Source organism: Salvelinus alpinus, chromosome 13, assembly GCF_045679555.1.
Source record: "Salvelinus alpinus chromosome 13, SLU_Salpinus.1, whole genome shotgun sequence".
Lineage (NCBI taxonomy): Eukaryota > Metazoa > Chordata > Actinopteri > Salmoniformes > Salmonidae > Salvelinus > Salvelinus alpinus.
The window spans coordinates 15,485,974-15,498,712 of NC_092098.1; the positions used below are offsets into that span (position 1 = coordinate 15,485,974).

The 12,739-nt window shown below is 40.8% G+C and overlaps 1 protein-coding gene across 4 annotated transcripts; it reads right to left on the bottom strand.

The window, feature by feature from the left end:
* Positions 1-3,147: 3,147 nt before the first annotated feature.
* On the bottom strand, positions 3,148-12,487 carry LOC139537181 (fibroblast growth factor receptor homolog 1-like). Of its 4 annotated transcripts, none has more exons than XM_071338204.1 (13): positions 12,362-12,487; positions 12,090-12,225; positions 11,902-11,995; positions 9,935-10,193; positions 9,696-9,834; positions 9,475-9,573; positions 6,901-7,061; positions 6,636-6,773; positions 6,430-6,544; positions 6,239-6,338; positions 6,022-6,121; positions 5,780-5,878; positions 3,148-3,286 (listed from the first exon to the last, which is right to left on the bottom strand). In XM_071338204.1, the coding sequence occupies exons 1-12, from the start codon at positions 12,410-12,412 to the stop codon at positions 5,810-5,812; spliced, it is 1,461 nt and encodes a 486-aa protein (XP_071194305.1). In that variant the 5' UTR covers positions 12,413-12,487; the 3' UTR covers positions 3,148-3,286; positions 5,780-5,809. The 4 variants fall into 4 exon arrangements, with proteins under 4 accessions (XP_071194305.1, XP_071194303.1, XP_071194302.1 ...); XM_071338202.1 differs by lacking the exon at positions 3,148-3,286 and adding an exon at positions 3,967-5,508; XM_071338201.1 differs by lacking the exon at positions 3,148-3,286 and having other exon boundaries at positions 3,967-5,878.
* Positions 12,488-12,739: the final 252 nt, after the last annotated feature.

Here is a 12,739-nt window from a genome sequence, read left to right on the forward strand (position 1 = left end):
CCTTGCAAAGTACTTATTTAGCATTATGAACACTGCCTATATTTTTAACATAAAATATATAATATGTTACTATTGCAATGATAACAAAACCACTGAAATGATTGTTAATTTTTCTATTCTTGTTGCCAAATACTTTATACACAAACAAAGATTCCAAAATTCTATACCAAAATTACCAATTTTTCTGATTGAATTTAATTATCTTATTGAAACATTAACTCCTAGTGAATAACAACAAGAATAACATCTTCATGAAGCATTATAATAAGATATTTTCAGAGTGAATATAATTGCACTTAAATTGTTTATTTTTTGTATTATTTTAATTTTATTTTTTGTATGTTTGAGTATTGTTAATACCTGTGTTTGGTTTGCTAGACATGTTTGATGTAGCAATGTAAGTTGATTTTTGTATTATGATTTTTTTTTTATATACAAAAAATACAACAAAAAATAATAATAATAAAGAAAATTTTAAGAAAAAGTAGGCGCTGCTGCAGGCCACTGACAATGCAGACCTAGGATCAGCGTTACCCTCCTACATTTAAACCTTTGCTGTTATGGAAAACATTTTAAAGCTGATCTTATAACAGTGTGTAGGAGCTTCGTCCTCTGTAAATAATAATAGTCAGACAAGCCAAAGATCAGAGGTGAGTAGTGTACGGAAAATATGTTATTTAGATGTAATTTACTCAAGTAAAAGTAGCCCTCTTAAGAAACTACTCGTAAGCATAAAGAAGTATCAGAAAACTACTTAAAGGACAAGTCAGCCCCTTTTAACATTTGGTTGGTTATTATGAAGCATTTAGTGATGTCCAACACAGTTTTAGTGTAATTTTATGATTTCATGTCTATTAACTGTTTAGTGATGAGGAAAACCGGAAATTGCTTCACTGTGACGTTTTTGAATAAAATCCATGAGGTGACTTTAAATTATGGACAGTCATTTTCAGCGATTTATAATAACCTGTCTGTAGTTGTGATTATAATGGAACTCCCTGCAATTTGTTGCTCAGGCTGTCTTTGTCTAATAATATCTGTAAACTGGGTGACTGAAGTCTTTGACAATTCTTTGGGCTTCCTCTGACACTGCCTGGTATAGAGGTCCTGGATGGCAGGAAGTTTGGCCCCAGTGATGTACTGGACCGTAGGCACTGCCCTCTGTAGTGCCTTACGGTGCAATGCCGAGCAGTTGCCATACCAGGTGGTGATGCAACCAGTCAGGATGCTCTAGATGGTGCAGTTGTAGAACTTTTTGAGGATCTGGGGACCCATGCCAAATCTTTTCAGTCTCCTGAGGGGGAAAAGGGTGTTGTCGTGCCCTCTTCACAACTGTCTTGGGGTATTTGGACAATGATAGCTTGTTGGGGAAGTGGACACCAAGGAACTTGAAACTCTCGACCCACTCCACTTCAGTCCCGTCGATGTTAATGGGGGCCTGTTCGGCCCTCCTTTTCCTGTAGTCCACGATCAGCTCCTTTGTCTTACTCGCATTGAGAGAGATGCTGTTGTCCTGGCACCACACTGCCAGGTCTCTGATCTCCTCCCTATAGGCTGTCTTATCATTGTCGGTGATGAGGCCTACCACTGTTGTGTCGTCAGCAAACTTAATGATGGTGTTGGAGTTGTGCTTGGCACGCAGTCGTGGGTGAACAGGGAGTACAGGAGGGAACTAAGCATGCACCCCTGAGGGGTCCCAGTGTTAAGGATAAGCGTGGCAGATGTGTTGTTGCCTACCCTTACCACCTGGGGGAGGCCCTTCAGGATGTCCAGGATCTAGTTGCAGAGGGAGGTTATTTTTGAGTCTATTGCAGTTGGTTGATGACAATTACATGAACATATATTCAGCATAATGCAAGCATTATCATATATTTACAACCCGAAAGTAATGTGAAATGTACTCATAATTTATGACATACTGTAAGCAATATATTTAGACTAAGCTTAATCTGGGCTTGATAGCCAGCTAGCTAAGCTAACTGCAGGCTAACTAGGCGGAGCGTTGCATCATGGGAGACGAAATGCACCCTAGGAATCGTAATATGCTGTAGAGGGCAATACAGAAGCTTAAAAATGACAAAAACAAGAAATCGTGCAGTAAGACTGTTAAGGATTTTATGTATAATGACTAAATGATGTATACATTTAAAAGTAATGATAGGACTGTAACTAACATAATTCTACCCTGTCTGATGAAGAATGTTTATACATAGGCAAAGAGGAAGTGTTAACAGACAACTTGTGACCACTGTGAAACTAACAGGAAATATGTCTCGTCCCCATCCAGGGAGGGGAGAAACCGTTGGGCTTGCAGTAGATTGTGTAACATGTTACATTTACATTTACATTTAAGTCATTTAGCAGACGCTCTTATCCAGAGCGACTTACAAATTGGTGCATTCACCTTATGATATCCAGTGGAACAACCACTTTACAATAGTGCATCTAACTCTTTTAAGGGGGGGGGGGGGGTTAGAAGGATTACTTTATCCTATCCTAGGTATTCCTTAAAGAGGTGGGGTTTCAGGTGTCTCCGGAAGGTGGTGATTGACTCCGCTGACCTGGCGTCGTGAGGGAGTTTGTTCCACCATTGGGGTGCCAGAGCAGCGAACAGTTTTGACTGGGCTGAGCGGGAACTGTACTTCCTCAGAGGTAGGGAGGCGAGCAGGCCAGAGGTGGATGAACGCAGTGCCCTTGTTTGGGTGTAGGGCCTGATCAGAGCCTGAAGGTACGGAGGTGCCGTTCCCCTCACAGCTCCGTAGGCAAGCACCATGGTCTTGTAGCGGATGCGAGCTTCAACTGGAAGCCAGTGGAGAGAGCGGAGGAGCGGGGTGACGTGAGAGAACTTGGGAAAGTTGAACACCAGACGGGCTGCGGCGTTCTGGATGAGTTGTAGGGGTTTAATGGCACAGGCAGGGAGCCCAGCCAACAGCGAGTTGCAGTAATCCAGACGGGAGATGACAAGTGCCTGGATTAGGACCTGCGCCGCTTCCTGCGTGAGGCAGGGTCGTACTCTGCGAATGTTGTAGAGCATGAACCTACAGGAACGGGTCACCGCCTTGATGTTAGTTGAGAACGACAGGGTGTTGTCCAGGATCACGCCAAGGTTCTTAGCACTCTGGGAGGAGGACACAATGGAGTTGTCAACCGTGATGGCGAGATCATGGAACGGGCAGTCCTTCCCCGGGAGGAAGAGCAGCTCCGTCTTGCCGAGGTTCAGCTTGAGGTGGTGATCCGTCATCCACACTGATATGTCTGCCAGACATGCAGAGATGCGATTCACCACCTGGTTATCAGAGGGGGGAAAGGAGAAGATTAATTGTGTGTCGTCTGCATAGCAATGATAGGAGAGACCATGTGAGGATATGACAGAGCCAAGTGACTTGGTGTATAGCGAGAATAGGAGAGGGCCTAGAACAGAGCCCTGGGGGACACCAGTGGTGAGAGCACGTGGTGCGGAGACAGATTCTCGCCACGCCACCTGGTAGGAGCGACCTGTCAGGTAGGACGCAATCCAAGCGTGGGCTTGTTGTAGCATATGATAAGCAATGTAGGCATAGGAGAAGACTTGTAAAACAGCATTGTCATTGTTAGAGAGGAGGGGCATTTATGACGAAATGTGAGGTATATAAACCTATGTGCATGGTATGATTGGCAGAGCTCTCGGGAATAAACATTCTGACTATTGTGACTGGCCTCTGTTTCATTTCAACCAGAACCTTACAAACTCTGGGCTACAGACAGAGTATTTCATTGAAGTTCAGTTTATGAACCTGGGGAACATAATTCCATTAACAAAGACTAACAAAGAAAGGGCAACAAATGTTTAGCAAATCTTACAGCAGTACTAATAACAGCATAATAACTGGTGATAGAGTGGCAGAATTGCCTACTAACAAATTTAGTTTGGTAATTGTTATACCATATGGTAAACTGTAACAGCAAACAGAAAGAACAACAACTTAGTGTAATTGATTTGACATTAATTTATTATTTCAGCCTGCCAGCACTATGACCAGCACCAGTTGTTGACAGTGAACATAATGTCCCTCCCGGGAACATGCTACTTCAAGTACAGCCCACAGAGAGTAACTAGAAAAGTAATAGTGACTAGTGACCCTTACTTAAAAAGATTGCAGTCTCCGTGCAGTTTAACAGCAGTTATTCTGAAATTACTGCGTCCAAAATACCACAGTCGACTGCAGTTGCTGCACTTTTACTGCATTTTCAAAACTGCAGTCTTTTTTTGTAAGGGGAAAATGTGCTTAAAGATGCACTATGCAGAAATCGCTCTGCCATTTACTGGTTGCTAAAATTCTAATAGTTTGCCTAATTGAATTTTATGTGACAAAACAAACACGTTTAGTTTAGAGAATCATTGTACCATCTGAACCGCTGTGAAATATTTTTTCCATAACCAAAAATATTGTATTTTCAACTGTTTGAAACTGGTGTACAAAACCAAAAATAAAAGACACAAAAACGAAAGTAAAAAATGGGGAGCATAGAAATAGCTCACAAAGAACAGATCTACCGCTTCTTAGACATATCATTCTTAGACTTGCTTTCAATTAGAATGACAGATCTATAACTCACATTTCTATGTGAATTTTTGTTGGGTCACCCAAAAAGGTACATATTGCAGCTTTAAGTACATGTTACTTGTAGAGCGTTACTACCCACTGCTGCCAAAGATAGGCATGGGATTGGGTCTCTAGACTGTCAAGCAGTGTTTGTGGTGTCTTTTATCAAGAACTTAGCTGGCTAACTAGCTACTCCCCTTTATTTCAATTCCATAAATCTTAGTAGGCCTAACCCTAATTCTTGCATGAACCTCTGGACAAAACCCTGAGTCCTGGGCTATGCTACACATAAATTGATTTAAAGAATGTCAAAATCACTAACAATTGTAGTCTATTTAATGACATGTACAGCTTTTCTAACACACACAATGAAAATGTTGCATTGGAACCAAATCCTGTGCACTAGTTAGGTACTGTATCATGTGAATAATGTTCTTATTATTTGTACCTGAGGGGATCTGTAGGCCTTTTAGGATGCATTATTTTATATCGTTTCATTGTAGTAGACCTACTACCAGTGGTGGAAAAAGTACCCAATTTTCATACTTGAGTAAAAGTAAAGATACCTTAAAAGAAAATGACTCAAGTAAATGTGAAAGTCACCCAGTAAAATACTACTTGAGTAAAAGTCTAAAAGTATTTGGTTTTAAATCTACTTAAGTATCAAAAGTAAATGTAGTTGCTAAAATATACTTGAGTATCAAAAGTAAAAGTATAAATCATTTAAAATGTCTTATATTAAGCAAACCAGACAAGACAATTTTCTTGTTTTTAAAATTTGCTGATAGCAATGGGCACACTCCAACACAGACATAATTTCGAAACAAAGTATTTGTGTTTAGTGAGTCTGCCAGATCAGAGGCAGTAGGGATGACCAGGGATGTTCTCTTGATAAGTGTGTGAATTAGACACTTTTCCTGTCCTGCTAAGCATTAAACATGTAACGAGTAAAGGGAAAATGTAAGGGGTAAAAATTACATTATTTTCTTTAGGAATGTTGTGCAATTAAAGTAAAAGTAGTCAAAAATATAAATAGTAAAGTAAAGTACAGATACCCCAAAAAAATACTTAAGTAGCACTTAAGGTATTTTTACTTAGTACTTTACACCACTGCCTACTACCCTAAGTAAAGGGGAAAAAAACAGATTTTGCAAACATGCACATCCAAACATGTTATGCTACTTGAAGTAACTTACACATATTTAGTCTCCGTGAAGGAGAGTGGGTTAGATTTGACCTTGGTCGCCAAATTCAATATTGGCCATTAGGACTCCGTTGTCCACTTTGACGTAATCCTGCAGTGCAGACAATATACAAACACAAGGAACTGCATGAAAAGGTAAAATGTTGCATGCCCAGATTGCCTCTTAAATAATTTGAATCCACAGAGAAGGATATGAGATGCAGAAGGAATGCTAACTGAAGAAGCCACACTTACTTCATCATCCTCCAGGATGTTCTCCAGGTCTCTGACTATGTCGTTGAAGGAGGGCCTTTGGGTGTTCGGCTCCAGCCAACAGTCCCTAATCGTCTGCAGTCTAGAAGTAAAGGGGCCAATTTACTAGCACACCAGTATCATGCAAATAGACAAAAGCAGTCGATATTCATGGAAATATTACATGTAAAAATGAACCAGAAAGGGGACCATTTCTCACATCTCTGGCCTACATGTCTCTGGGACTGAGTTCCTTTGTCCAGAGCAGACATAGCGCACCACCAACTCTGGAGCCTCCAGGTTAGGATATGGTAAGGTCCCTAAGATTAAGATGAATCATTAATGACTCATTATTAAAACATTAGTGAATACATTTCCTTCAGTTCATCTCAGGTGCTCTTTCCATCTTACCAAATGTTTGCATCTCCCACAGCACAATGCCAAATGCCCAGACATCCCCTTTGAAGCTGTAGTAGTTGTTTTTTTTGAAGTACTCTGGGGGATACCAACGCAAGGGCACACTTTGCTGTGAACCGAAGCACAAAGAACAGCCAAGTTAGAGATAGCTTTATGCTCTGGTCATAATGTCTGGGTGACTTCAGTACAGTCCTCCTCACCATGTAGTCCCCTTTGCAGCTGCTGCGATAGCTCCTTTTGTGAGTCAGGTCTTGGGCCAGTCCAAACTCTGCCAGCTTCACCTCTCTGGGAAAGTGGTTCACCATGATGTTCCTCAGGGCTAGGTCACAGTGCACCACCTGGAGTATGAACAATTGTGGAACAGAACTGATGGGGACTGTAGTCAAATATGTATGTGTGGTGACCACAGGAAGAAAATTTAATATATGACATTGTTGATGGATTTTTAGAATTATTTTATTGTACCATTTTAGAGCACAGGTGTCTCATTGCATGGGCAATGTGATATGCTGCTGTGGTGAAGAGATTTTGCAGTTGACTGTCCCTGCTCAGTTGGTCTTGATTCACTTGAAGGAAACTGCGCAGTGTCCCACTGCTCACCGACTCTAGGATCAGCATGTAAGGAGCTGGAGTAAAGGGAAATAAAACACACACAAAACCACCTTTCCACTTTTTGCCATGGGACAAGATGCAGAAACAATCAATGCTAAATAAACGATACTGAACAAAAATATAAACGCAACATGCAACAATTTCTAAGATTTTACTGAGTTGCAGTTCATACAGTGCCTTGCAAAAGTATTCATTCATCCCCCTTGGCGTTTTTACTATTTTGTTGCTTTACAACCTGTAATTTAAATGGTTTTTATTTGGATTTCATGTAATGGACCTACACAAAATAGTCCAAATTGGTGTGAAAGGAAAAAAAATAACTTGTTTAAAAAAAAGTGGGGAAAAATTGAAGCCCCTAAATAAGATCTGGTGCAACCAATTACCTTCAGAAGTCACATAATTAGTTAAATAAATTCCACCTGTGTGCAATCTAAGTGTCACATGATCTGTCACATGATCTCAGTATATATACACCTGTTCTGAAAGGCCCCAAAGTCTGCAACACCACTAAGCAAGCGGCACCATGAAGACCAAGGAGCTCTACAAACAGGTCAGAGCCAAAGTTGTGGAGAAGTACAGATCAGGGCTGAATTATTTAAAAAATCAGAAACTTTGAACATCCCACAGAGCACCATTAAATCCATTATAGAATATGGCACCACAATAAACCTGCCACCCACCAACACTCACGGACCAGGCAAGGAGGGCATTAATCAGAGAGGAAACAAAGAGACCAAAGATAACCCTGAAGGAGCTGCAAAGCTCCACAGCGGAGATTGGAGTATCTGTCCATAGGACCACTTTAAGCCGCACTCTCCACAAAGCTGGGCTTTATGGAAGAGTGGCCAAAAAAAAGCCATTGCTTAAAGAAAAAAATAAGCAAACACGTTTGGTGTTCGCCAAAAGGCATGTGGGAGACTCCCCAAACATATGGAAGAAGGTACTCTGTTCAGATGAGACTAAAATTGAGCTTTTTGGCCATCAAGGAAACCGCTGTCTGGCGCAAACTCATCACCCCGAGAACACCATCCCCACAGTGAAGCATGGTGGTGGCAGCTTCATGCTGTGGGGATGTTTTTCATCGGCAGGGACTGGGAAACTGGTCAGAATTTAAGGAATGATGGATGGTGTTAAATACAGGGAAATTCTTGAGGGCAACTGTTTCAGTCTTCCAGAGATTTGAGACTGGGACGGAGGTTCACCTTCCAGCAGGACAGTGACCCAAAGCATACTGCTAAAGCAACACTAGAGTGGTTTAAGGGGAAACATTTAAATGTCTTGGAATGGCCTAGTCAAAGCCCAGACCTCAATCCAATTGAGAATCTGTTGTATGATTTAAAGATTGCTGTACACCAGCGGAACCCATCCAACTTGAACGAGCTGGGGCTGGTTGCCTTGAAGAAATGGGCAAAACTCCCAGTGGCTAGATGTGCCAAGCTTATAGAGACATACCCCAAGAGACTTGCAGCTGTAATTTCTGTAAAAGGTGGCTCTACAAAGTATTGACTTTGGGGGGGTAACTAGTTATGGACGCTCAAGTTTTCAATTTTTTTTGGTCTAATTTCTTGTTTGTTTCAAAGTGGTAGGCATGTTGTGTAAATCAAATGATACAAATGATACAATTCCAGGTTGTAAGGCAACAAAATAGGAAAAATGCTAAGGGGGTGAATACTTTCGCAAGCCACTGTATGTTATATGGATGTCACATGACTGGGAACACAGATATGCAGCTGTTGGTCACAGACACCTTTAAAAAATGGGCCTCACAAAAGTTTCAGGTCTCGTCATTGTATTTCTGTGCATTCAAATTGCCATCGATAAAATGCAATTGTGTTCGTTGTCCATAGCTTATTCCTGCCCATACAATTACCCCACCGCCACCGTGGGGCACTCTGTTCACAATGTTAATATCAGCAAACCACTCACCCACACAATGCCATTCACGTGGTCTGCGGTTTTTAGGTCAGTTGTACATACTGCCAAATTCTCTAAAACAACGTTGGAGGCGGCTTAAGGTAGAGAAATGAACATTACATTCTCTGGCAACAGCTCTGGTGGACATTTCTGAAGTCAGCATGCCAATTGCACGCTCCCTCAACTTGAGACATCTGTGGCATTGTGTTGTGTGACAACTGCACATTTTAGAGTGGCCATTTATTGTCCCCAGCACAAGGTGCACCTGTGTAATGATCATGCTTTTTAATCAGCTTCTTGATATGCTACACCTGTCAGGTGGATGGATTATCTTGGCAAAGTAGAAATGCTCACTAACAGGGATGTAAACTAATTTGTGCCCAACATTTGAGAGAAATAAGGTTTTTGTGCGTACGGAAGATGTCTAGGATCTTTTATTTCAGCTCATGAAACATGCGACCAACACTTTACATGTTGCGTTTATATTTTTGCTGAGTAGTATGTGACTCCTACCCTGTGTGATGTTCCAGTCTAGCAGCTGCAGCACGTTCTTGTGGGTACCCAGCTTCCTCATGATGCTCACCTCTCTGGCTACTCTCCTGAGAGTAGCCCCTACAGATGGTGAGGGTTGGAGGGCATTACTCTGTGATTGATATTATTGTAATGATTAAAGTGCAATGTCTCTTTGGTATTGATGATGAATGTGTTAGTGAGCTTGATGGATGTGTCCTAACCCTCTTTGATAATCTTGCAGGTGACAATGAAGTGGCCCTTGCAGGTGCCACATATCATCTTAGCCTTGTAGTACACCCCTTCCCTCCCTGCCTTCATGATATGCTGTAGACCTAGCCCAGATGTGTTGAAGCAGGAACCCTGGGAAATTAGGTCCACACTGTTACACCATTTCACAGCTATATTCAAATATGAGAATGTTTTTTTTTACACCGTTGCTTTTTCTACACAGTAAGTTTACAGTTTGCCGTGGTCTCCAGAGAGACCTAGAAGCAGACTTGGTTGTCTGCCTTTCAAGGGGAGTGGTTAAGCTGGTGTCCTGTGACTCCTGTCCCAGAGTGACGGAGACAAGCTCTCGTGTGGGATGGCTTCTAGCCTCATGCCCCAAACACTTCCTCAAGGTTAGGGGACTTCTAAATGGGGGGTTAGATGGAGGAGCTCTGCCCAATAGACCCTCAACACCCTGCAGCTCTCGAATGGTGTGAATCAAAGTACGATACCTGGAAAGGATATGAAGCATGTTAGTAGTATTATACACTACCAATCAAAAGTTTGGACACACCTACTCATTCCAGGGTTTTTCTTAATTTTTTACTATTTTCTACATTGTAGAATAATAGTGAAGACATCAAAACTATGAAATAACACATGGAATCATGTAGCAACCAAAAAAAGTTTACTTTTTCGGGATCGATGTTCTGTCTCCACGGGACAGTTGAGCTAATGTAGGCTAATGCGCTTAGCATGAGGTTGTAAGTAACAAGAACATTTCCCAGGACATAGACATATCTGATATAGGTGGAAAACTTAAATTCTTGTTAATCTAAATGCACTGTCCAATTTACAGTAGCTATTACTGTGAAAGAATACCATGCTATTGTTGGAGGAGAGGGCACAATTTTGAACATGAAAAGTTATTAATAAACAAATTGGGCACATTTTGGCAGTCTTGATACAAAATTTTGAACAGATATGCAATGGTTCATTGGATCTGTCTAAAACTTTGCACATACACTGCTGCCATCTGGTGGACAAAACCAAATTGCACCTGGGCCGGAATAATACATTATGGCCTTTCTCTTGCATTTCAAAGATGATGGTACAAAAAAATACAAAATAACTATTATTTTCTTTGTATTATCTTTTACCAGATCTATTATGTTATATTCTCCTACATTCCTTTCACATTTCCACAAACTTCAGTGTTTCCTTTCAAATGGTACCAAGAATATGCATATCCTTGCTTCAGGGCCTGAGCTACAGGCAGTTAGATTTGGGTATGTCATTTTAGGCTAAAATATATTTAGGTTAAACAAATCAAAATATATTTTATATTTGAGATTCTTCAAAGTAGCCACCCTTTACCTTGATGACAGCTTTGCACACTCTTGGCATTCTCTCAACCAGGTTCATGAGGTAGTCACCTGGAATGCATTTCAATTAACAGGTGTTAAAAGTTCATTTGTGGAATTTCTTTCCTTTTTAATGTGTTTGAGCCAATCAGTTGTGTTGTGACAAGGTAGGGGTGGTATACAGAAGATAGCCCTATTTGGTAAAATACCAAGTCCATATTATGGCAAGAACAGCTCAAATAAGCAAAGAGAAACAACAGTCCATCATTACTTTAAGACATGAAGGTCAGTCTGTAGCGGTATTAATTAGAGAGGGGGAAACATTTCAAGAAGGAGAGTGAAGAAGTGTTGCATCAGATGACCTGACCTCCACCATCACTCGACCTCAACCCAATTGAGATGGTTTGGGATGAGTTGGACCACAGTGAAGGAAAAGCAGTCAACAAGTGCTCAGCATATGTGGGAACTCCTTCAAGACTGTTGGAAAAGCATTCCAGGTGAAGCTGGTTAAGAGAATGCCAAGAGTGTGCAAAGCTGTCAAGGCAAAGGGTTGCTACTTTGAAGAATCTAAAATACAAAATATTGATTGACTTGTTCAACACTTTTTTGGTTACTACATGATTCCATTTGTGTTATTTCATAGTTTTGATGTCTTCAGTATTATTTTACAATGTAAAAAATTAAGAAAAACCCTGGAATGAGTAGGTGTGTCCAAACTTTTGACTGGTACTGTATGTTATCAGCTGTATTTGGTATAGTAAGGTTGCATCCAGTATGGAACAGTTACATCTACTGCCGATACTGTATTTAGGAAAGGTACAAATGTTTGATATCTTTACAAGTGGTGTAAGCTTACTTCCTCATCCACAGAATTGCCATTAAAATGACAATGGTGACAGTAAACCCAGAAATACTGATTAGAATGTAGAACATCCCGTTTAATCTGCCACCTGAGAAAATACATTTTCACCAGTTACATCAGAGCTTGAGAAACTGTCAACAGTAAGCTTTCCATCTCACATTATATATGATTACACGACTCACCTACTATAGGATCTGAGAATTTATGACCAAGATCATTTGTTATATTTGAGTTCCTGATGAGGGAAGTTCCTGTGTGATTATTTGTTGCATTCCGATATGACATTTTTCTGTTCTTGAGTGTGTATGTTGCCTTCATCTGAGGAGTCAAGAGCAAAAATATGAAATGGTATGAAACAAATTACATTGAAAGGGTTCTAAAGTAGGCAAAGAGCTATTACTTTTTTCAGAGTTATACACATTTAAATTGTATGGAGAAAGAGAGTACACCTCACCCCCAGTGCCCAAGCTGGTAAGATATTCAAGCAACTTCTGTCCAAATTCATGTGAAATATTTTCTATTGCAACCACTGAGATGACCACTTACACTCGTTCTTCACCTCACTTTGTTATGTGGCTTCCTGTCGTCCCTCACTCACAGGAAGGAGCGGCTTTGTCATCAGCATCACTATGTCTCGCCGGATAAGTCAAGCTTTCAAGTCATTCTATATTCATGTACTTGTATGAGTTGTTGGGTGACAACGGCAGTTGGTTAACATTTTACAACTGGCCACTAATCATTTCTAATGAAACATGACCATATTGGACTCCAATATGATTAACGGTTATCAAGGGAAGTGTGTGTCAGATAGTGCTATGGGTGGGAGGCATTT